General features: G+C 38.6%; 1 protein-coding gene across 2 annotated transcripts in view; it reads right to left on the bottom strand.

Annotated features, from left to right (window-relative positions):
* Positions 1 to 1,798: 1,798 nt before the first annotated feature.
* The window catches only part of PPP2R5E (protein phosphatase 2 regulatory subunit B'epsilon), a 544,304-nt gene continuing 520,269 nt past the window's right edge, over positions 1,799 to 25,833 (bottom strand). The window contains exons 12-14 of one of the 2 annotated variants that reach the window (XM_053697284.1): positions 13,365 to 13,492; positions 12,049 to 12,135; positions 1,799 to 5,160 (exon numbers count right to left, since the gene is read on the bottom strand). In XM_053697284.1, the coding sequence (XP_053553259.1) occupies positions 5,061 to 5,160; positions 12,049 to 12,135; positions 13,365 to 13,492 (315 nt within the window). In that variant the 3' untranslated portion in view covers positions 1,799 to 5,060. Of the gene's footprint in view, positions 5,161 to 12,033; positions 12,136 to 13,364; positions 13,493 to 25,833 lie in introns of both variants that reach the window. The other variant, XM_053697283.1, reaches the window with a different exon arrangement.

The raw sequence follows: 25,833 nt of genomic DNA, 5'->3' as shown, positions 1-25,833 counted from the left end.
CTCTTCACCATCTCCGTGGAGATGCTACTTGTTCAGAGCGGCAAATTGAATGACTGGGGGGGCGGAGCCTGGGAGGGACTATATGGACAGCTTTTGCTGTGCTCTTTGCAATTTCCTGTTGGGGAGGAGAATATTCCCACAAGTTATGGATGACGCCATGGACCGGACACACTAATGTTGGAGAAATTTGGGTTCAGTATCCCTTTAATGCTGCTGCCTTAATGCAATGTAGAGGACCCTTCTGACAAAGTGCAGTTTCAAGAGCAGCTCACTAGAGACTAGGAGAGTAGCAGATAAATCTGCATTGCACTTGGGGGCTTGTAACATTTTCCACACTGGGAGATTTATCACTAACCTGCTAAAATCACTTGTTGACTCCTCTCTGTCCAGGAGGCACTTTTGAAAAAGGAACATGGGTTCCACAATGGTTAGAGAATGGCTGAGCACTTCCTTTGCTTTACTTTCTCCATCCAAACAAATGAGAATGTCAGGAAAATGCTTTGAGATGGGATGGAGTAAACCCTCGTGGACAAGAAGTATATCCCACATAAAGATTTGTGGACTCTCCCCATCATTTGAAAAAAAAGAAAAAGGCACAAGAGAATGGAATTCAGGCAAATAAGCAAAAACTATGAAAGAAATTGGAAGACAATTTGTACCTTTGATAAAAAAAAAAAAAAAAGGATGTGGTGGGTATAGCATCCTGCTGCAAATACTCTCTTAAGGCTGAGCTCCATATTTTTTGCCCACAATGTTTTTAAAAGCACTAGTTCTAATTAATGAGAGGGTAAAACATGCTTCAGGTTTTTGGTAAGAATTGGTTACATAAACATACATCTTGTACCAGTTGCACAAAAACATACATATTGTAAAGAGCTGGAAGGGTACACACGACAGATTACCATATCACCTAACAAATTGGGTGAGCAGGTAGATTATTAAATGCGTACCTTTACAAGATTGCGTGTTCTCAAAATATAACTTACTATGTAATTCCCCAATATACATTTATAAAGAATAATATTTGGTTTGAAGTAAGTAGCAAATGAAACTCCCTTCTAATGCCCGTGTGTGTATATGAGCTGCTCCCTGTACAGAATAAAACTGTGCAAACTCACATTTGCTGGTAGCATATGTAGGCGACATCCCAAGGTCAAGCTGTCCTGAGGTCACAGTGCTTCAAGCTAGGTAGAACTAGTGGTGTGTGCAAAGGTGAATTCATTATCCATATATTTGATAAACACGCATTAAGGAATTCTGCAACCTACGAATGCCGCAAAATACAGCAAATAGCCTAAACCAGCTACATAAATACTCCCTTGATTTTGGCCAATTAGTACTAGCTGTTTAAATGCTTGCACACTGTTCTAAGCAACCACTGTACATTATGTAAAGTGTTCTGGGAAATTTGCAGCATTCCCAAATTATGAACATTTCAAGTCTCTCTAAGGAGCATGGGAAGAGCAATATGTACATAAAAAAAATGTCATTACAGCAAAAACAATATAAATAATGAATGTGTATTTCATTTTAATTTATGAGGAATTGCATTTTAAGCTGAATGATCCTTTAACCCCCTGGCTGAAGAAAGCTATAGTTAATGCACAGCTATGTGTTACAGCATATGACAACAAAATTGTTACAGTTTGACTTTTAGATATATGTAAAATTCATGAAAGGCAATGTTCATTAATAACTTTGTCGAGTACTATTAGGCAAAACCAGATATATCAATCACACGACAAATAATATTTATAACATAGATCCCTCTAATATGTACGAACAACACAACCGTTAATTAATTTGTTTCTTTTTTTATTATTAAAATACCAGACACCTAATTGTCGGATGGGACAATATTCTTCCTTGCAATGTGCATGATAAACAATGAGAAGGTCCATAAAACGGTGGCAGAAGGCTCCAATCGACCAGGACGAGAGCGCGGTGTCTGTGCATGAAGATACCAAGAACATTTGAGAATTTTGTTTTTAAAATTTGTTATGTAGGAGAAGCACCCCAGGTGGTTAATAATATAGTTTGCTAACAAAGAAGAAAAAAAAAGGTAACAATTTACACAACTGCAAATATACCAAAATTAAAAAGATCAAATTTATATTCATACCATCAAATTACATTTTCATTATAAATAAGATACTCTATTTTATTTTTTAGACTGTAACATTGTTTCAACCAATATAACAGTTACTCCTTATTTCCCCATCCCAAAGAGTCCATACTTCTGACGAAGGGTCATCAAAGCTTTCAGAAATTGCTATTGTATATTCCAAATTCATGTGCCAGATAAGAAAAATATTGATCTATTTAATTAGCTTTCCACAAGGACAATATGGCTGCAAAAAGAAACGCTATTACGTTGCTTCGCTTTCCCTTAAAGGTAATATTTATACCGACATTATGCGTATGTTACAAATTCAGTTTACAGCTGTTGTTCCAGAATGAACAGCATTATGTACATTAAAGTAAAACTGCTCACAATATTCACTTTTACAATTAGTGAGCAGATAATCTTCAAATCTAATGCAGACCTAAAGGAATTCAAGTTTGCGTGTGGTTTAGGTATCCTCAACCATTTCAAATGAAAACATAGGTCATTGAAATTATATCTAGAAATACTAAGGTTTACTGCATGGTAAAGATTGAAAATACATAAATGAATAATTTGGTCAGGATGCACATTATTATAGAATTATAATAAATCAGTTTCCTTGTATTTGAATGAACATTCATACTGTTAGGAATGTAGTTTCTGGGCTCTTGAAGTTTGTGAGAGACTTCCCAGAGACCCCCTGATCCCTGTATTTACACCGTCCTCGTCCTGTAGGCCTCAGTTCCAATGCACATATGCTCAGCCCTGCTCAGAGCAAGAAATGCAAGAAAATCACCATTGAAATCAGACACACAAATGATGAACAAGGCCTTCATATGCTAGAACTTTGAGAGGGGGGAGTTTTTAAAGGGACACTAAACCCACATTTTTCCTTAATGATTCAGATAGGGCAGCAATTTTAAGCAACTTTCTAATTTACTCCTACTATCAATTTATCTTCGTTCTCTTGCAAGCTTTATATAAAAAAAAAAGCAGGAATATAAAGCTTAGGAGCCAGACCATTTTTAGATCAGAACCTGGGCTATGCTTGCTTATTAGTGGCTAAATGTAGCCACCAATAAGCAAGCGCTATCCAGGGTGCTGAAGCTAAAATGGGCTGGCTGGCTCCTAAGCTTTAAATTCCTGCTTTTTAAATAAAGATAGCAAGAGTATGAAGAAAAGGATTAGAAAGTTGCTGCTCTATCTGAATCATGAAATTGGGTTTAGTATCCCTTTAAGTAAAAATCTTGTTTTCTCTGAATTTTATGTCAAGATATTGAATCCCTATAAAAGGCACAGTTAAGGAAGAAAAATCTTACGCCTGAGGAAAATCTTCCTGGAAATGCCATAAAAGGGACAAAAAGCTAGTTAGAATTAAAACGGTTTCAACGCATTTTAGTATTGGCTTAACTATAATGGCCATTTTTGAGTAACCAGATCTCTATGAACAGGTCGATTTTTAGGAGGCTTCCAAACAAGAATGAGAACTGAAGCGGACAGCAATATGAGGACATACAGGAGCCCCACTGACTTCAAGAGGCATAAAGCTATAGCCCCAACAATACTGAATATTGCAAGATACAAGACTATATATATTATATATCAAATGCTAAATCCATCCTAGGCCTAAAGGCATAAAATAATGCAACGGAATATATATATATATATATATTTTCCCATTCATTCTGTGGCAAGAGACTGAATTACATTTTTCTAGTATAATGCAGTAGCAGAGTCTCACAATGCAGCCCCCTCACATTTTAAACAGTTTGGTCACAATGCACCTTTGATATAAAAGCATTTTTAAACTTTATTAATACTCAGGACAATAGGAATTTGCAGAATTTCAGTAGCATTGGTAGAACCACTTTTGGTGATAGTTACAGTAGTTGAGAATGCAGGAGGTGGTTGAGGGACATTTCCCAGCTGAAACCAAGGGGCTGGCACTGTGATATGACATCACTGTATTACATCATTCAGAGGCTATCCTGCCTTTTGCTGGAATACTTTATAAATACATACTATAAAATAAGGCAATAACTTCAAACAGATTAAACTGTTTTTCCTTTCTTCTCCGAATACAGCTATAACTACGCCAAGACCTATGTCCGCTTTGTATATTTTAGTGTTTTTTCTTTATTCAGAATGGTCCAATAAAATCAGTAAGATAATGGCTAAAATGTAAGATTCTAAAACAGCCCTGTGTTGTGTGTTGTGTGCTGTGATGTAGCAGAGAGAATACTGTTCGGTTCTGCGGTCAGTGTCTATTACACATCAATGCCTGTTCATATTCAACATTTGCTGAATAAACGATACATTTTACTTTTGATGGAAATGCTTATACGCCCAAAATGAGAAAAAAAAAAGCACCAGAGCTAAACTGGTATCGCAAAACACACACCAGTACACAAAACCGCTGCAAGAAACAGTTCTGCAAAGACATTCAGCTCTTGAAGATGTGCAAAATAAAAATACAATGAACGTTATCCAAAGGAGGATGTTCAACAAAGTTATGCATTTTCTTTTTTTAAACTATATAAATAGACTTAACAGCTTTGCAGAAAGAAAAGCTAAGGTGAATAAGGACTGCTTGGATCTGAAAGACTGCGACATACTTCTCTAATGATAAATATCATGTGCCTGACAACAGGAATCTGACACCGAGTTTCATCAAAAAATCCAAAAAAAAAAAAAGGTTTAAAGAATATTTAAAACAATGAATATGTTTGCAAAGTTCTGAAAAGTTCATTTACTGTCCAAACTTTGGATTTAAGTCCATATATTGTTTTTGTTTGCTTTTTTTCTTTACTTAGACAGTTATATACAGTGTTGCTGTAATAATGAAACAAAGGTAAAATCTACTGTAAAGTTGCACAATACAGAAAACTGTTTTTCCATCTTCTACTACATAAATGCGTGAATCCACAGGATAAGGTTGTTATAGATGTCTTTGTTAAGTTGGGATAATCCCGTCGCTTCTAAGACCTCTCTTTAATTCCAGGTCCTCTAGTTTTTTCCATAGTTCCTCACGCTCCTTTTCTTTTTTCTTCTCACTGTCAAAAAAGTACATTTGGACAAGTTACCAACTTTGTAGTGATTTTCATGATCATATATAATAAATATTCAGGTTCCTGCTTACAGACAGACACTGTAATTACTGTTTCTTGGTAAACATTTGTTAGGGTGAAATTCTCTATACGTTCTGTGACTGGCCAGCAATTTACAGCGTTAATACTTTTTTACTCAATGTGCAATTTGTAGCCACATTCTAAGGCTAAAATGCCATACTTAATTCATTATCTAGGACCAGTAATGCAGAAATGATTCAACCATGTGTAAAGCTTCAGTCAGTTAATGCTAGAATTATGAAGCTGCACTCGCAGCTCTTCCAGCTATGTGGAGCAGGTGCACGAGCGATCCGGCTGCCACATAATTAAGAAACAAAACTGCTTATTCTGCTTCGCTGCCACTTTAGAGATAGTGAGATCAATCACGCGACACTTGCTCGCGCAGGGTGATTGATATTCCCTGCTGTAGCACAATTGGTTGAGCCAGAGCAGGGGGCGACATGGCGAAATGCAACACCAACAGTTGGGAGTGCATGCGGACAGGTTCACTTCTTGCTAACCTATCCGCCTGCAGGGATTGTAAATTTTGGCTTTAAACTTCTGTGATTCAGATGGAGCATGTCATTTTAAACAACTTTTCAATTTACTAATATACCTATTACATTGATTCTCTTGGTATCCTGTTGAAGAGTAGATTTGTGCATTCAGAGGTTTTGGATACCTCCGAAAATGGACGGCGGTGGACGCTTGTGCCAGTTGATTATTTTTGGAGCCGAATTTATTCTTGTGAAGCTGCAACACATTAGGATCCGTGCAAATCCAGATCCTGATGTGTTGCAGAGTCACAAGAATAAACTTGGCTCCGAAAATAACCGAATGGAACGAGAGGCTGCCGCCTTCCACATTCAGAAGTGTCGAAAACCTCAGAATGCACAAATCTATTGTAGAGTAAACCCAGCTAAGATTCAGGAGAAGCCCTGCTGGGAGCTATCTGAGCACATCTGATGAGCCAATAAATATATATATATATATATAAAAACAGTCCCCAATCATCAGCTAAACAAAGGATACCACGTGAATGAAGCATTTAATAATAGAAATGAACCATGATAGTTTAATATGTGTGACTTTTGTGGTATTGAAAGGGCCAGTAAACGTACAGGAAAACTCCTGATTTAAAGTCACAGACATTGCATTGATTAGTGGTTCAGTACAATTGCTGGCCCTTTATAGGGGCTAAACATATAATAAGCTAGGTTAGCAGTGCAGAAGTTACATTCTATACTAGAAGACGTAACTTTTGGATTAGAATTTTTTCTAAACATGATGAAAGGTATTCATTTCTAGATGACCTTTTTGGACATGTTCCACAATGTAAAGACTGTTGCCACATATTTGCTTTATTTTTATTCTTTTTATGAATTCTTTACCACAAAACCAGTTGTATTTATCATAAGGAGCATTAAAAACTAATGATAATCTTAAAGCTAGCACAGTTCTGACCAAGGGAGCAGAACTCATTTAGGTCTTCAATAGTATATGGAAAAGACTGTGTCCAAGACAAAGTTCTTCTTCTCTTTCACTAATCAAGCATGCAGTTTATCATTTAAGTAAACGTCACAAACAGTCGAGGAAATATCTAACACTTTCTAGAATAACACTGCATCATCAGCTATAGACTGGTGAGTCCACTATAAAAAGCACAGCTTCACCATAGAGCGAGCAATGGCCTCAAAAAGTCTTTCTGCTGCTTTTTTTAGTGTACAAATGTCTATATATAAATTATCCCCTTCATCATAAAAAATATATATGACTGGATCCTAAGTTTTGTAAAAATTTGTCAACATTAAATAAATCTACTCAACATTTAAGCAGACACATTTCTGCGTATGTCGTAGGCAGGCGTTTAACAGTATAGTAAGGAAAATAATAAGCTACATTTTCAAATCAGTTGGATAGGAACAGGAGGAAGAAATGACTAATGGTATTTATGTTTATCTGGCAAACTCACATTCCTTATAATACAGAAAATGTTCTTATTAATAGAATTCTTATAGTTATATTAGGATTTGATAATTAGGTAAAATTCCAATACCAGTTTAGCAGCCATGGGGTTTAACTTTTCATGCAAGCTTATTTTTTTCTACTAACCTAACACGCTGTGAACTCACTGACTGCATCTGCAATTGTTTGTAAATGGGACAGATTTTTACAGAATCTTCTCTATACCAACCATTGTTCTACAAGTGCACTGCTTCCAGGGCTCTAGTCTGTGTAATACAGGCAGCTATTGTGTGTATAATTTGGGCTTATGTTCATGGGCCAACAGGTAGGAAATGTCAGCTTTATTAACCTAAATGTCTTTGGCACAGCACAAGAATAAGGTCTGATGAGCTAATTTTATGCTTGAATTGCCAGGACATTTTTATTACATGTTACATGTCACGTACACTTAAGGTCCCGGCAAGGACGACCGGTGAATCGTAAAGAAAACTAAAGAATAATTAAGTATTCTTTGTAATGATAAGTATCTGCCACTAGGGGGAGCTAGGCACCATATGTGAGAAGGAAGCAACTGAATATGGAATAACATCATCCTATGGGAATGTCAATTATACTTCCTCCATACACAATGAAACTAAATGTCATATTACACTAAAGACAGACAATATTAGCAAATAAAATGAATAGGCCATGTACCTGAAGCTGGCTTCTAAATGGTATTGTCCTCTTATGAAAACAATATAAAGTCTAGAAATAGGGCATATTACCCCTTACTCACCAGCAGACAATAGGTTAAATAATGCACATATTGTATGTGTGTCATACACAGCTGCACACAATGAAACTAAATGTCATATTACAGACAATAGGTTAAATAATCCACATATTGTATGTGTGCCATACACAGCTGCACACAATGAAACTAAATGTCATATTACAGACAATAGGTTAAATAATGCACATATTGTATGTGTGCCATACACAGCTGCACACAATTAAACTAAATGTCATATTACAGACAATAGGTTAAATAATGCACATATTGTATGTGTGCCATACACAGCTGCACACAATTAAACTAAATGTCATATTACAGACAATAGGTTAAATAATACACATATTGTATGTGTGCCATACACAGCTGCACACAATGAAACTAAATGTCATATTACAGACAATAGGTTAAATAACGCACATATTGTATGTGTAACATACACAGCTGCACACAAACTAAATGTCATATTACAGACAATAGGTTAAATAACGCACATATTGTATGTGTGCCATACACAGCTGCACACAAACTAAATGTCATATTACAGACAATAGGTTAAATAACGCACATATTGTATGTGTGCCATACACAGCTGCACACAATTAAACTAAATGTCATATTACAGACAATAGGTTAAATAATGCACATATTGTATGTGTGCCATACACAGCTGCACACAAACTAAATGTCATATTACAGACAATAGGTTAAATAACGCACATATTGTATGTGTGCCATACACAGCTGCACACAAACTAAATGTCATATTACAGACAATAGGTTAAATAATGCACATATTGTATGTGTGCCATACACAGCTGCATACAATGAAACTAAATGTCATATTACAGACAATAGGTTAAATAACGCACATATTGTATGTGTGTCATACACAGCTGCACACAATGAAACTAAATGTCATATTACAGACAATAGGTTAAATAATGCACATATTGTATGTGTGCCATACACAGCTGCACACAATGAAACTAAATGTCATATTACAGACAATAGGTTAAATAACGCACATATTGTATGTGTGCCATACACAGCTGCACACAAACTAAATGTCATATTACAGACAATAGGTTAAATAATGCACATATTGTATGTGTGCCATACACAGCTGCATACAATGAAACTAAATGTCATATTACAGACAATAGGTTAAATAACGCACATATTGTATGTGTGCCATACACAGCTGCACACAAACTAAATGTCATATTACAGACAATAGGTTAAATAACGCACATATTGTATGTGTGCCATACACAGCTGCACACAATTAAACTAAATGTCATATTACAGACAATAGGTTAAATAATGCACATATTGTATGTGTGCCATACACAGCTGCACACAAACTAAATGTCATATTACAGACAATAGGTTAAATAACGCACATATTGTATGTGTGCCATACACAGCTGCACACAAACTAAATGTCATATTACAGACAATAGGTTAAATAATGCACATATTGTATGTGTGTCATACACAGCTGCACAAAATGAAACTAAATGTCATATTACAGACAATAGGTTAAATAACGCACATATTGTATGTGTGCCATACACAGCTGCACACAATGAAACTAAATGTCATATTACAGACAATAGGTTAAATAATGCACATATTGTATGTGTGCCATACACAGCTGCACACAATTAAACTAAATGTCATATTACAGACAATAGGTTAAATAATGCACATATTGTATGTGTGCCATACACAGCTGCACACAATGAAACTAAATGTCATATTACAGACAATAGGTTAAATAACGCACATATTGTATGTGTGTCATACACAGCTGCACAAAATGAAACTAAATGTCATATTACAGACAATAGGTTAAATAATGCACATATTGTATGTGTGCCATACACAGCTGCACACAAACTAAATGTCATATTACAGACAATAGGTTAAATAACGCACATATTGTATGTGTGCCATACACAGCTGCACACAAACTAAATGTCATATTACAGACAATAGGTTAAATAATGCACATATTGTATGTGTGCCATACACAGCTGCACACAAACTAAATGTCATATTACAGACAATAGGTTAAATAATGCACATATTGTATGTGTGCCATACACAGCTGCATACAATGAAACTAAATGTCATATTACAGACAATAGGTTAAATAATGCACATATTGTATGTGTGCCATACACAGCTGCACACAATGAAACTAAATGTCATATTACAGACAATAGGTTAAATAATGCACATATTGTATGTGTGTCATACACAGCTGCACACAATTAAACTAAATGTCATATTACAGACAATAGGTTAAATAATGCACATATTGTATGTGTGCCATACACAGCTGCACAAAATTAAACTAAATGTCATATTACAGACAATAGGTTAAATAATGCACATATTGTATGTGTGTCATACACAGCTGCACACAATGAAACTAAATGTCATATTACAGACAATAGGTTAAATAATGCACATATTGTATGTGTGCCATACACAGCTGCACACAATTGCTACAATAAATAAAAAAATAAAAAAAGTATCTTTTCTTTAAAAAGGGCCACGTTTTAAATATATAGATTAAACTTCTCCTGCAACTGATTTTAGTAAAGTTCATAGCAGACAGAAACAATGTTTTTTGGATTGTTTTTTAAACACTTTTTCTGAGAATCAGTCATGAAGAATTACGTCTGTCCTCATCTGTTAGAAAAGTGGTTATTTCAACTCTACAAATAAACCTCACTTTCTAATGGAATTCTAATTTCTAAACATATTAAAGGGCCACTGTAAGTAAATATTTTCTATGCCTGTTACTAACTAACTACCCCAAATACGCTTTTTATCAATAGCATTTCATTAACATATCTCTACCGTATATCAGAAATCTTGTCTGCAAATTTAATTGTTTTCCAAACCCACTCCGTGGGTATCCTTTGCTCTGTACCAATCCGTTTACAATACCTAGGTTTCAAAATGGCGCTTTAAACACAAAGTTATTGGTTTAAGTATTTTGAACACTCAGTGCTGAAAATAGTGGGCAGGATAACGTGACATCATCGGCGAATAAAATATATAACTTTTAGAACGTTATGAAACTTCGTTTTGGAGAAAATATAGGTCAGTAGGTTTTAATTAATGTTTATTAACTTTAATATGTTAGTTGTTTAGCTTAAAAATTATAACAGAAAGTAATCCTTTAAAGAAACATTGCAGCCAACAATGAAATGCATAAACAGTAAAGAAAGTCTATATGTCTGCTGTATAGAGCGTACATAGTGAACACGAGTTACCTGAAGGCAATAACACACCTCTATTGTAGCAAAGTGGTTTATTTAAAGGGACAGTCTACACAAAATTGTTATTGTTTAAAAAAGACAGATAACGCCTTTACTACCCATTCCCCAGCTTTGCACAACCAACATTGTTAGATTAATATATTTTATAACATTTAAACCTCTAAATCTCTGCCTGTTTCAAAGGCTCTACAGACAACCTCTTAATCACATGCTTTTTATTAGCTTTTCACAACAGGAGACTGCTAGTTCATGTGGGCCCTATAGATAACATTGTGTTCACTCCCGGGGAGTTATGTAAGAGTTCGCACAACACAATACTAAATGCAAGTCAATAGATAATAAATAGTCACAGTCATGTGATCAGGTGGCTGTCAGAAGATGCTTAGATACAAGATAAAAAGTGTAGAGAATGGGTAATAAAAGGGATTATCTATCTTTTAAAACAATAAACATTCTATTGTAGACTGTCCCTTTAACAAGTACATTTGCATCACATATATTCATGCATTAAATACTTTACTGATAATTTCTCACATTACATTCATTGCATTTCCAGTCTTATGTAGACAAAGAATTACACATTTTGTTTCAACAATTGAAACCCCGTGCCCTAGTTGCAAAATCTCAAATTCATAATTGTATAAATTTTCCTAAAAAGTAGACACAATTAAAATAATGAGCACAAATAAAAAAGTGCTTAATGTAGCATGAAAGCTAAGAAAGCAACCAGGACAGGGGTTTTCTGCACTGTTGACAAAAAAATCTATAGAGAGTTACCGCTGGCGATCTGACTTGTAAGTGGCTGTCAATTCATCAAACAGGGAGCTGTTCATTTCCATAAAGGCTTTCAAGACATTGTAGACTAGCGCCACGATCGCCCTGGTGGGAAGGAGAGGAAACTGTCAGACATTTCTGCATTCGGACCTATTAGCCATAATGCAAAGCAGAGATTCTTAGGTCGCACTTCAGATACACGGTTGTCAAAAATGGACTGAGATGTTCAAGAGTTAACTGAGCACATGAGCTGAGTGATGAGATAGGAATTAACAAGTGCATAGCGAGGTGGTGGATAGTTGGCATTTGCATTATTTCTTAGTGAAACAAAGCTCGAAAATGGCCCTGGTCTGCAGCATTTGGCTATTTTAGTACCAGATCTATTTGAGAAAAAGTGCAACAAAGATCTGTATGTGTATTAGTAATTCATCTGCTCCCTGTACCCCTCTTATGGCTGATCAATAGGAGGGGCACATAGAGCAGGTGATTATCTATCAAGGGTGTTGTAATCCATAAAAGGATTGCAGGCACCAAGTACATTAACAGTTAAGTGTCCCGGGTTATCAAGGGAAAAAGGATATGGTGGATAATGACCATAAAGGAGGAAGCAGGGACATTATTAGTAAGAATTGAATCAAGCCAGGGCATAGGGACAAAGTGCTGGTCAATAAATGGGTGCTATACAAGAGGGGGGGGGGGGGTGTAGGTGCACTAGTAATAAAGAACAATTATTTGTAATGTGTGAATACATAAAGGGGTGCATGACTACTAGTATGGGGTGCAGGGTAACAAGGAGGTGATGCAGGTGGGGTGAAATATTGGTGTTTGCTGCCCAACTTTACGTCAGACGCAGGATTTTGTAGAATCGTTTTGCTGGGCCACAATAAAATAACGCTAGGGTAATGCATTACACCGATTCTAGCAGAAGTCTTAAAACGGATGTGCTGAGCAACAAATTTATCATTCTGTGTACTGCACAGCATTAAAAATGAATCATTTTATGGCTTGGTCACAAAAACATCCTGGCAGGCATCAACAGAACATGGAAATAACATGCCCTTCTAGTCACGCACAAATAAAACCTTCTACAATTTAATAATCATTTGGAAACGTTAGTGTCAACAGCCAAAGCAAATTCATTTGTAAAGCAAAACAATTTCAGCTGCGCTTGAGATGAGCTTTGTGCTGTATAATTAAATAAAATAAATTTTCCTTGTTATATTAGATGACAAGTTAGCTAAAACAATGTGTATCCAGCAGAGGTCAGGCTACTTTACATTACATCTCTGGATCAGGAAACTAAAAGAAAGAACACAGCTTCGATTTGTACTTACGGATTCCAGTGTTCTTTAGAAATTCTATAGAGACTTGCAAACATTATAGGAAGGATGACGTTGGAGTTCTCCTCTATTAGACTCATGATGTACTCGTTGTTCCAGTAATACAGCGCCCTCTCAGCCACCTTTAACAAGGAACAACAACAAATCAGCGCACAAATACTATAAATTGTGTATATTTTATTCATCAGACCTCACGTTACTCTTCAGCTAAGCTATCCCGGGCCCTCCACTAATATTGGCACCCTTGGTAAATATCAGCAAAGAAGGCTGTGAAAAATTGTCTTTATTGTTTAACCCTTTGTTTAAAAAATACACAAAAAAGTTGTAAAATATATGTGTCACAATTATTAGCACCCCTATAAATTAATATGAGAAAACATATTTGAAGTTTAATCCCATTGGTATTTTACACTTTTTGGTACCAATGGGTTACTAGGAACAGGAAATTGTTCAACCATGACTTCCTGTTTCACAGGGGTATAAATATGAGGTAACACATAGGCCACATGCCCTTTTTGTTGAGCTTCACAAAATGGGAAGTGGCTATAAGAAAACCGCACAAGCATTGAAAATGCCCATTTCCACCATCAGGGCAATAATTAAGTTGCTACAGTCAACTAGAAAGGTTATGAATCAACCTGGAAGAGGACGTGTGTCTATATTGTCTGAGAACAGGATGGTTCGAGTGGCCAAAATATCTCCAAGGATCACAGAAACTACTGGAACTTCAAATGGGATCGGGTTCTATGGTCAGATGAAACCAAAAACCAAAATTATGTTTATCTGATAAATTATTTTCTTTCCTGGCATTGAGAGTCCACAAATCCATTCAATTACTAGTGGGAATTCAACTCCTGGCCACCAGGTGGAGGCAAAGAACACTCTAGCAAAGCTGTTAAGTATCACTCCCACTTCCCATAAAACCCCAGTCATTCAGACGAGGGAATATGGAAAGAGAAGAGGACACAAAAAGTATAGAGGTGTCTGAGGTATAAGAACAAAAATTAACACCGTCTTAAATATAAAACAAGGGTGGGTCGTGGACTCGCCATGCCAGGAAAGAAAAGAATTTATCAGGTAAGCATAAACTTTGTTATCTTTCCAAAGGCATGGAGAGTCTATGAATCCATTCAATTACTAGTGGGAACCAATACCCAAGCTAGAGGACACAGAATGGAAGGGAGAACAAGACAGGCGGATCTAAACAGAAGGCGCCACCACTTGAAGAACTTTCTTCCCAAAGGAAGCCTCTGCTGAGGCAAAAAGCATTGAATTTGAAAACTTCGGAACAAGTAAGCAATGAGGACCAAAAGGCAGCCCTGCAGATCTGAGCCACAAAAGTAACAAATAGCAGGTCCTGAAAACTGCTAAAAGAATTCCTGAAAGAAACAAGCCAAACAACTAGTTCCGAGAGGAATATTTCCCAGGCACTATAGATATAAATATAACCCTGGACAAAAAAAAAAAAAAAAAAAGACGTCACAGACAAAACAATCATTTTAATATAGAATAGATTATAAAATTGAGTCCAATAGACAAAAAAAGAGTAATCAACCCTATCAGTGTCAAAAGAGCACTGAAGAAAAATATGTCAACCGGGAATTGTATGTCACATACATTAGCATATATGATACAATATGGAAAGTATCGTCATACCTCCATAATAGATGGTCTTTGTCTGAGACTCCAGGTCAAAAGACCAGAGTTCTGCCAGAGTCTCATCTGGAAACTCCAATAAAGTTGTTCAGGAGGGAACCAGCAATTCCTCAGAACTCCAAGGCCAGATCAATGGACATGGCACAAACAAAAGTAAATATCACCTCCTCCAGAGATATATAAAAGCGGTCCCATATGTAAAATAGGAACACCTATAAGGCACAGATCCAAATAAATAAAAATAAGGTCTCGTATATAAAATAGGGGATATTTACATAATGCCTGTGCAATTTATGTTCTCCTATTTAGTACATGCCGTAGACATAACATAAAACTGTCGCTCAGATTAGAACATTCCCCTCAGATGAGAGATAATATGTAGGGTTCCTATTACAAAAATAGGAAAAACATACTATACACATAAAATGTAGTAACAGAATAATACCTCAAGATGTCGCTAAAACATCAAGGTACTACAACAAGGAGTCAATGTATACCCTGAAAGGAGAAAATAAATGTAACCCCTTCTCCTAAATACTCCAATAAGAGTAAATAAAAAACCAACATGCAAAATAAGCACATAGTTGGAACAAAGGTAATTCCATTGCATATAGAGGAAAAAAGTGGGAAGTGGAAGCGGCTGATTGAACAGCTTCCAAACACTAATCTTTACGACAAAGAAGAAAATATCCCACACAGTACCAGTAATCTCTCCCTGGACTGAGAAATAAATGGTGCAGAAAATAAGGCGTCCTAAAATTAAGTCCCTTATCACCTTTCATAAAAGTGTGAGAGTGTGCAGACATTCCAGCACACACATAACCGTGTCATACAGTCATTTCTCCTCTGTACTTAAAAGGCACAGAGAACATAGCTCAGAATAGTTATACAAATGGATTAGGTATTCTGCTCGACAGGGCTGAGTTGTAAAGGAAACCTTAAAAGCATACAGCGCCTTATATGTAACTGCCACTAGGTGGCAGTAAACCACAGGGATCAAAGATAAGAAAAATGAAAACCGTACTGAATAAAAAGTAACGGTATAAAATTAAAAGCATTAGTATATGGCCATACATAATAATTCAAATTAATTGCCTGCAAAGTAAAGGCAAACCGATCCCCATTAATAAGCATTAATATACTACTGTTAGTCGGACAAAGCACGTAAAGTTCGGGTCACAAAAGAGATATTGTAAACCCCCTCCAGTACTAGAAATACTAACCGTAGCATATATAAATACACAAAAGCACACAAAAATTTCAGAAATCAGAGCGCTAACGGAGACTGATCTTCAGAGTCACAAGAAGCTTCCTTTGCTAAACACTCCACAAGTAAATGGCTCTGGGTCGAAGCGCTGGAAAAACTAGCTGCGCATAAAGAAAGCAAAATCCGCCATGATAACTAAAAAAACATGGCAAGTCATTTCAAACATCTAGGAGATGTAATTTGCTGTTCTAAAAAAGGTATTAAAACCACCTCCTATAATGGAAATAAGAATCCGCTAGCCCAACACCTAGCTTGAAGGTACGTCACAGGCTAGCGAGGAACAGAAAAAGTAAATTGGGGCGCAATTTAGTGAGAGCTCAATGGTGCGCATAGAACGCTAAGCCCACAAACTCACACTGGAGAAAATCATACACACAGTACCCCACTACGAGTCGGAAAATACATTAAAAAGACTGTGGTAACCTCCTCCCGTGATGAGAAAACAGAGGTGCAGCCACTCTCCCAATTATACACAGCTCTTAGTTCCTCTATTCTTAGGGGTTCCGTACCTTAAAAAAAACCTAATAGATTACAAACCTCCCCTCACTGAGGAGGAAAGTCTGGTAAATGCCCTCCCATGTAGAGGGATTAACCCCTAGATTCATTTTAAGAGGAATATTCATAGAAGCCTGGGTCTATATATAATATTTCTGACCCGTCATTAAAGGGACACTGTACCTAAAAATTTTCTTTCGTGATTCAGATTGAGCATGAAATTTTAAGCAACTTTCTAATTTACTCCTATTATCAAATTTTATTCATTCTCTTGATATCTTTATTTGAAATGCAAGAATGTAAGTTTAGATGCCGGCCCATTTTTGGTGAACAACCTGGGTTGTCCTTGTTGATTGGCGGATAAATCCATCCACCAATAATAAAGTGCTGTCCAGAGTACTGAAACCAAAAAAAAGCTTAGATGCCTTCTTTTTCAAATAATGATAGCAAGAGAATGAAGAAAAATTGATAATAGGAGTAAATTAGAAAGTTGCTTAAAATTGCATGCTCTTTCTGAATTACAAAAGAAAAAAATTTAGGTACAGTGTCCCTTTAAAAGCGGCAATCTCACATTCACTGGATAGTTCAGGATGCTGCTCAGCTGCAAGATATCCCCACAAAAGGCTATAGAATATAAACATACATACCCTTACTGAGGGGATCAGGTCCCATTAGGTCCCTGAGAATCCCAGTCCTGTCTATGTCACACAAAGAAAAAGAACTTACACCCTCCAGGGTCTTCTGCTGTGGAGCAGTCACAGCAGCTCCAGGTTTGAAAGCCTCATCCGACCACTGACAGTGACCTGAAGAATACAAGAAAAACAGGGGCCAGCTGTCTAGGCAGCACCTTGTATGGTCGCAATATCGGTTGCTCCAAGGGAATCACAGATAGTCTGCCTTTTATCAGTGGTTAAGAGGACCATCCAAATTTCACACCCCGATAAGTCAGCGAATCAAGCTGATTAAGATGATATTTTATTGGGAATATCACCTTTGGAAACCGATCCGGAGCATTGAGGCCTAAGGCAGTTTCTTCAGCAAACCCCACCCCCCCCCACCCGGTATCTAGTAAGATGGGTATGCAGTGCATAGACACTGACAATCCTTGTACATATGGAGAATAGCTTGTAATACATCTTCCTACAGCAGATATTCTACTACCTTCAGTGACAAGGGACATACCACATCTGCTTTAACCCCACGCATCATTTTTCTACACTGATTCTGAGGGAAGTCAAAGCCATGCTGGATGCCAATTACAATAAGCTTCACACAGTACTCGTGGGGGAATATATCTCCCTAAAAGGCATATGTGCTAGTGTAAAAAGAGAGATGCAGCCTACGCAGGAGCAAAAGACCAGACCTCTCATACACCCGTCCCAACCACCTCCTGTAAACCTAACTAGTAAGTTATCACAAACTTCACTGAATGGCAAAACTTACCCAAGTAGGGACTTAGCCGCCCTGAGTGGGCTACCCGGCGGATTGAAGGAGCCCCCGGCTAACAGAGAAGAGAGCCGCTTCACTAACTGGCACTAAGCAGGATAAGGAGAATTCTGCAAGGGAGAGGTGCCGCGGATGTTACAGCAGATTGTGAGTGACAGACTACATCCAAAGACACATGTGTTGCCCACTATCACTAAGATTCCTGCTCTCAGTACTTGCGGTCCGAGGTTTGCGACTGCATATATCCAGCCCTTCTTCACCCTCACTGAGGAACCAATTGAGACCTGTTGGCCTGTATTGGGGGAGTCAGACCAAATCGTGGAGATGCTGCATCTGCTACTGAGACTTACCAATGTGGGCTATGTAGCTTACAGAAGCCGATCACAGTCAACCCCACAGTATAAAACCGGTGTAGGCTAAGCTCCTCTCCAATTTGTTGTCGCATGGCAGGCTTTTTTTCTGGCACTCCAGATGACGCCCGTCAAGCCTGCTAAGCAATATAACAGCCGCAACTTTATGAGGAGTCACTATAAGGTACTCTGCCTTCATGCACCCACATTTTGTTTATCTGTTTGAAGTCCTCTCCATTATGATCTACAACAAACTCCTCCTCCTCAGGGTGAATATCAACAGAATATAACTTTTCCACACTGGCCGGACAGATGTCTTATCTTCTAAAAGTATTCATTAGTGGTACTGGATATTAAAGGCCAACCCTGTATTCACATATAACATGTCTCATATTCTCCTACATACTATTTTGTCAGCTAACTCTCACCCTGCTATGCCAGATTATTGTGAATGTTTTACTACTAATATACAAGCAATGCTCTTTACGGCGTTATCAGGTTCACATCTAATTGTTTCTAATTTGTGTATCTCAACAGTAGCACCCGGCAGGTGCTGTACGTGCACATATATGTTAGAGTTTTTTTTAGATAAGCTAGATTATATGTCTTATCATAGTAATGAAATGAGTGGGAATGGAACTACCAGAGTTTTTTATTTTATGTCTCCATTGCGGTTTTAATACCTATACCACAACCAACTTTCCACATGGATAAAATAATTCAGGGCTGCCCACTTAGATATGGAATGAGAGCAGACTTCATTCTTTACCACATATATATATATATATATATATATATATATATATATATATATATATATATAAAAACCACATATATTATATATTTGACCACACAACAATTTGTAGATGTGCATCCCTCTTCTATATTATTCTCTTAGCTTAGTCCTCCTTAAAATGTTCCCAATTAGATATTCCACATATATAACCTCTCCCATTTTGTAAACCTCAACGAGTATGCAAAGTCATGACAAAGAGGTACATCTCAGTTATTAATTCCCAGTTTAGTTCACAATCTAAGGAGTCCCCCTTAGATCATAATCAGATTTATGTTACTTCATATATTTGTTGTACTTGAATATATTACTGTACTTGTTAACAACCTCAATAAAAACTAAATTACCAAAAAAAAAAAAAAAAAAAAAAAAAAGCAGAATAATCAACCCTGGTTTCTCTTGTAAGGTGTATCCAGTCCACGGGTTCATCCATTACTTGTGGGATATTCTCCTTCCCAACAGGAAGTTGCAAGAGGACACCCACAGCAGAGCTGTCTATATAGCTCCTCCCCTAACCCCCACCTCCAGTCATTCTCTTGCAACTCTCGACAAGATAGGAAGTATCAAGAGATATGTGGTGACTTAGTGTAGTTTTTCCTTCAATCAAGAGTTTGTTATTTTTAAACGGTACCGGCGTTGTACTGTTTTACTCTCAGGCAGAAATTATTAGAAGAGTTCTGCCTGGAGGTTGATGATCTTAGCGGTTTGTAACTAAGGTCCATTGCTGTTCACACACAACTGAAGAGTATGGGAAAACTTCAGTTGGGGGAACGGTCTGCAGATTACCTGCATTGAGGTATGTTCAGTATTTTTATTTCTAGAGAGATGAATAAAAGTTCTAGAAAATGCTGACAAAGCCTTGTGTATTTGAGGTAAGCTAGATGCAGTGATTTAACAAAGACTGGGATCATGCTTACAAAACAGGGTAATACTCATGTTAATACTCATATTACTTGGTGACAAAATGTTTTCATGTTTCATAAATAGGACGTTTTTTCTCTGAGGGAGATAAGTCTTTTCTTGGGGCCTAGTTTTCCACATGGCTAGTTAGATACTCCTAGGAGTATTTTCTTAAGGCCCCTCTGACATCCAGTACATGGTGGGAGGGGCCTATTTTCATGCTCTAGATGCGCAGTTTCCTTCAGACTGAGACATCCAGCTTCCCTACAGGAGTCCTCTGGCATCTGAGGACCATTATAGAGGGTTTATTTCTTCCCTAAATCGTATTTGAGGGCAGGTAGGAGCCTCAGCAGAGCTGTGGCAAGGTGCTTAACTGTCTTTTACCGGTGGTTGACTTTTTTTAAATCCGGTTTGGGGGCTAAGGGGTTAATCATCCATTTGCAAGTGGGTGCAATGTTGCTTTAGTCCCTTGCACACACTGTAAAAATTTCGAAAACTTTACTATATTTTTACACTGTTTTGCAGTTTAAGTGCTCGTTTTTTTCTCTTAAAGGCACAGTAACGTTTTTGTTTAATTGCTGTTTCACATTTATTAAAGTGTTTTCCAAGCTTGCTTGTCTCATTACTAGTCTGTTAAACATGTCTGACATAGAGGAAACTCCTTGTTCAATATGTTTGGAAGCCATTGTGGAACCCCCTCTTAGAATGTGTACCAAAAGTACTGAAATACAAATACAGAGCTTTCTGACGCTTTAATACCTGTGTCCGATATACCCTCACAATACTCAGAAGCTGAGGCAGGAGAGCTTCTATCTGTGGTTGACATTTCAGATTCAGGGAAGGCGTTGCTTCAGTCTGATTCTGAAATGACAGCGTTTAAATTTAAGCTCGAACACCTCCGCTTATTGCTTAGGGAGGTTTTAGCGACTCTGGAAGACTGTGAACCCATTGTAGTTCCAGAGAAATTGTGTAAGATGGACAAATACTTTGCAGTGCCTGTTTACACTGTTTTTCCAGTCCCTAAGAGGTTTACGGAAATTATTACTAAGGAATGGGATAGACCAGGTGTGCCGTTCTCTCCCCCTCCTGCTTTTAAAAAGATGTTTCCCATAGATGCCGCCATACGGGACTCGTGGCAGACGGTTACTAAGGTGGAGGGAGCAGTCTCTACCCTAGCTAAGCGTACAACTATCCCCGTCGAGGACAGTTGTGCTTTCCTAGATCCTATGGATAAAAAATTGGAGGGTCTCCTTAAGAAAATTTTTATACATCAAGGTTTTATTCTCCAGCCTCTTGCATGCATTGCCCCAGTTACTGCTGCAGCGGCTTTTTGGTTCGAGTCTCTTGAGGAGGCTCTACAGGTGGAGACCCCGTTAGATATTTTAGACAGGATTAAAGCTCTTAAGTTAGCTAATTCCTTTATCTCTGACGCCGTTTTTTATTTAACCAAGCTAACGGCTAAGAATTCAGGTTTTGCCATTCTGGCGCGTAGGGCGCTATGGCTTAAGTCCTGGTCAGCAGACGTTACTTCAAAGTCTAAGCTTTGTAACATCCCCTTCAAGGGACAGACCCTATTCGGGCCTGGTCTGAAGGAGATCATTTCTGATATTACTGGAGGAAAAGGTCACGCCCTTCCTCAGGATAGGTCCAATAAGTTAAGGACCAAACAGAATAATTGTCGTTCCTTTCGAAACTTCAAGAGTGGCGCAGCTTCAGTTTCCTCTAATGCAAAACAAGAGGGAAATTTCGCCCAGTCCAAACCAGTCTGGAGACCTAACCAGGCTTGGAACAAGGGGAAGCAGGCCAAAAAACCTGCTGCTGCCTCTACGACAGCATGAAGGAGTAGCCCCCGATCCGGGACCGGATCTAGTACGGGGCAGACTTTCTCTCTTCGCTCAGGCTTGGGCAAGAGACGTCCAGGATCCCTGGGCACTAGAGATTGTTTCCCAGGGATATCTTCTGGAATTCAAAGGTTCATCTCCAAAGGGGAGATTTCACCTCTCACAACTATCTGCAAACCAGAAAAAGAGAGAGGCATACTTACGTTGCGTTCAAGACCTTCTGGTTATGGGAGTGATCCACCCAGTTCCAAGGGAGGAACAGGGGCAGGGTTTCTATTTTTATATTCTATAAACCTGTTATAGTTCCCAAAAAAGAGGGAACGTTCCAATCTTGGATCTCAAGATCCTAAACAAATTTCTCAGGGTCCCATCTTTCAAGATGGAGACAATCCGAACCATCCTCCCTATGATCCAGGAGGGTCAATATATGACTACCGTGGACTTAAAAGATGCTTATCTCCACATTCCTATTCATTGAGATCATCATCAGTTCCTCAGGTTTGCCTTCCTAGACAGGCATTACCAGTTTGTGGCTCTTCCCTTCGAATTAGCCACGGCGCCAAGAATCTTTACGAAGGTTCTAGGGTCTCTACTGGCGGTTCTAAGGCCGCGGGGCATAGCGGTGGCTCCTTACCTAGACGACATCCTGATCCAGGCGTCGACTTTTAATATCGCCAAGTCCCATACGGACATTGTTCTGGCCTTTCTGAGGTTTCACGGGTGGAAGGTGAACAGAGAAAAGAGTTCACTCTCCCCTCTCACAAGAGTTTCCTTCCTAGGAACTCTGATAAATTCAATAGCAATGAAAAATTTTCTGACAGAGGTCAGGATATCAAAGCTTCTAACTTCTTGCCGTGCTCTTCATTCCACTTTTCGGCCGTCAGTGGCTCAGTGTATGGAAATGATCGGCCTGATGGTAGCGGCAATGGACATAGTTCCGTTTGCCCGCCTACATCTCAGACCACTGCAACTTTGCATGCTTAATCAGTGGGATGGGGACTACACAGATTTGTCTCCTCTGTTAAATCTGGATCAAGAGACCAGGGATTCTCTTCTCTGGTGGTTATCTCGGGTCCATCTGTCCAGGGGAATGAGTTTCCGCAGGCCAGAGTGGACTATAGTGACGACAGATGCCAGCCTTCTGGGCTGGGGCGCAGTCTGGAATTCCCTGAAGGCTCAGGGTTTGTGGACTCAGGAGGAGGCCCTCCTTCCGATAAACATTATGGAGCTAAGAGCGATATTCAATGTTCTTCAGGCTTGGCCTCAACTAGCTGCGGTCAGATTCATCAGATTTCAGTCGGACAATATCACGACTGTAGCCTATATCAACCATCAGGGGGGAACAAGGAGTCCCCTGGCAATGAAGGAGGTTTCCAAGATAATTCTTTGGGCAGAGGTTCACTCTTGCCATCTCTCAGCTATCCATATCCCAGGAGTAGAGAACTGGGAGGTGAACTTTCTAAGTCGGCAGACTTTTCATCCGGGGGAGTGGGAGCTCCACCCGGAGGTATTTGCCCAGCTGATTCAACTATGGGGCAAACCAGAACTGGATCTGATGGCGTCTTGTCAGAACCCCAAGCTTCATCGTTACGGGTCCAGGTCAAGGGATCCCCAGGTAACGCTGAAAGATGCTCTAGCAGTGCCCTGGTCCTTCAGCCTGGCTTATGTGTTTCCACCATTTCCTCTCCTCCCTCGTCTGATTGCCAAGATCAAGCAGGAGAGAGCTTCAGTGATTTTGATAGCACCTGCGTGGCCACGCAGGACTTGGTATGCAGATCTGGTGGACATGTCATCCTTTCCACCATGGACTCTGCCGCTGAGGCAGGACCTTCTACTCCAAGGTCCATTCAAACATCCAAATCTAATTTCTCTGCGTCTGACTGCTTGGAGATTGGACGCTTGATTTTATCAAAACGTGGTTTCTCAGAGTCGGTCATTGATATCTTGATTCAGGCTCGAAAGCCTGTCACCAGGAAAATCTATCATAAAATATGGTGTAAATATCTTCATTGGTGTGAATCCAAGGGTTACTCGTGGAGTAAGGTCAGGATTCCTAGGATATTATCTTTTCTCCAAGAAGGATTGGAAAAGGGATTAACGGCTAGTTCCTTAAAGGGACAGATTTCTGCTCTGTCTATTCTTTTGCACAAGCGTCTGGCTGATGTTCCAGATGTTCAGGCGTTTTGTCAGGTTTTGGTTAGAATCAGGCCTGTGTTTAAACCTGTTGCTCCGCCATGGAGTTTAAATTTAGTTCTTAAAGTTCTTCAAGGGGTTCTGTTTGAACCTTTGCATTCCATAGATATCAATCTTTTATTTTGGAAAGTTCTGTTCCTAGTAGCTATCTCTTCGGCTCGAAGAGTTTCAGAGTTATCTGCCTTACAGTGTGATAACCCTTATCTGATCTTCCATGCAGATAAGGTAGTTTTGCGTACCAAACCTGGGTTTCTTCCTAAGGTGGTATCTAATAAGAATATCAATCAGGAAATTGTTGTTCCGTCACTGTGTCCTAATCCTTCTTCAAAGAAGAACGTCTGTTACACAATCTTGACGTGGTTCGTGCTTTAAAGTTTTATTTGCAAGCTACTAAGGATTTTCGTCAAACATCTGCATTGTTTGTTGTCTATTCTGGAAAGAGGAGAGGCCAAAAGGATTCGGCAAAATCTCTTTCTTTTTGGCTGAGAAGCATAATCCGTTTAGCTTATGAGACTGCTGGCCAGCAGCCTCCTGAAAGAATTACAGCTCATTCTACTAGAGCGGTAGCTTCCACATGGGCTTTTAAACATGAGGCCTCTGTTGAACAGATTTGTAAGGCGGCGACTTGGTCTTCGCTTCATACTTTTCCTAAATTCTACAAATTTGATACTTTTGCTTCCTCTGAGGCTATTTTTGGGAGAAAGGTCTTACAAGCAGTGGTGCCTTCCGTTTAAGTTCCTGCCTTGTCCCTCCCTTCATCCGTGTCCTAAAGCTTTGGTAATGGTATCCCACAAGTAATGGATGAACCCGTTGACTGGATACACCTTACAAGAGAAAACAAAATTTATGCTTACCTGATAAATCTCTTTCTCTTGTGGTGTATCCAGTCCACGGCCCGCCCTGTCACTTTAAGGCAGGTGTTTTTATTTTTAAAACTACAGTCACCACTGCACCCTATAGTTTCTCCTTTTTCTTACTTGTCTTCGGTCGAATGACTGGAGGTGGGGGTTAGGGGAGGAGCTATATAGACAGCTCTGCTGTGGGTGTCCTCTTGCAACTTCCTGTTGGGAAGGAGAATATCCCACAAGTAATGGATGAACCCGTGGACTGGATACACCACAAGAGAAAGAAATTTATCAGGTAAGCATAAATTTTGTTTTTCTATAATAGAGGTAGCAATAATGTTAGACGTTAAAGGGACAGTCTACACCAGAATTTGTATTGTTTAAAAAGATAGATAATCCCTTTATTACCCATTCCCTAGTTCTGCATAATAGTTATATTAATACACTTTTTACCTCTGTGATTATCTTGTATCCAAGCCTCTGCAAACTGCCCCCTTATTTCAGTTCTTTTGACAGACATCCATTTTAGCCAATTAGAGCTGGCTCACTGGAACTCCACGTGCATGAGCACAGTGTTAACTATATGACACACATGAACTAACTCCCTCTAGTGGTGAAAAACTGTCAAAATGCCCTGAGAGGACAGGCGGCCTTCAAGGGCTTAGAAATTAGTAGCA

This window comes from Bombina bombina, chromosome 1, assembly GCF_027579735.1.
Source record: "Bombina bombina isolate aBomBom1 chromosome 1, aBomBom1.pri, whole genome shotgun sequence".
Lineage (NCBI taxonomy): Eukaryota > Metazoa > Chordata > Amphibia > Anura > Bombinatoridae > Bombina > Bombina bombina.
This window is presented reverse-complemented; position numbering and strand designations above follow the sequence as displayed.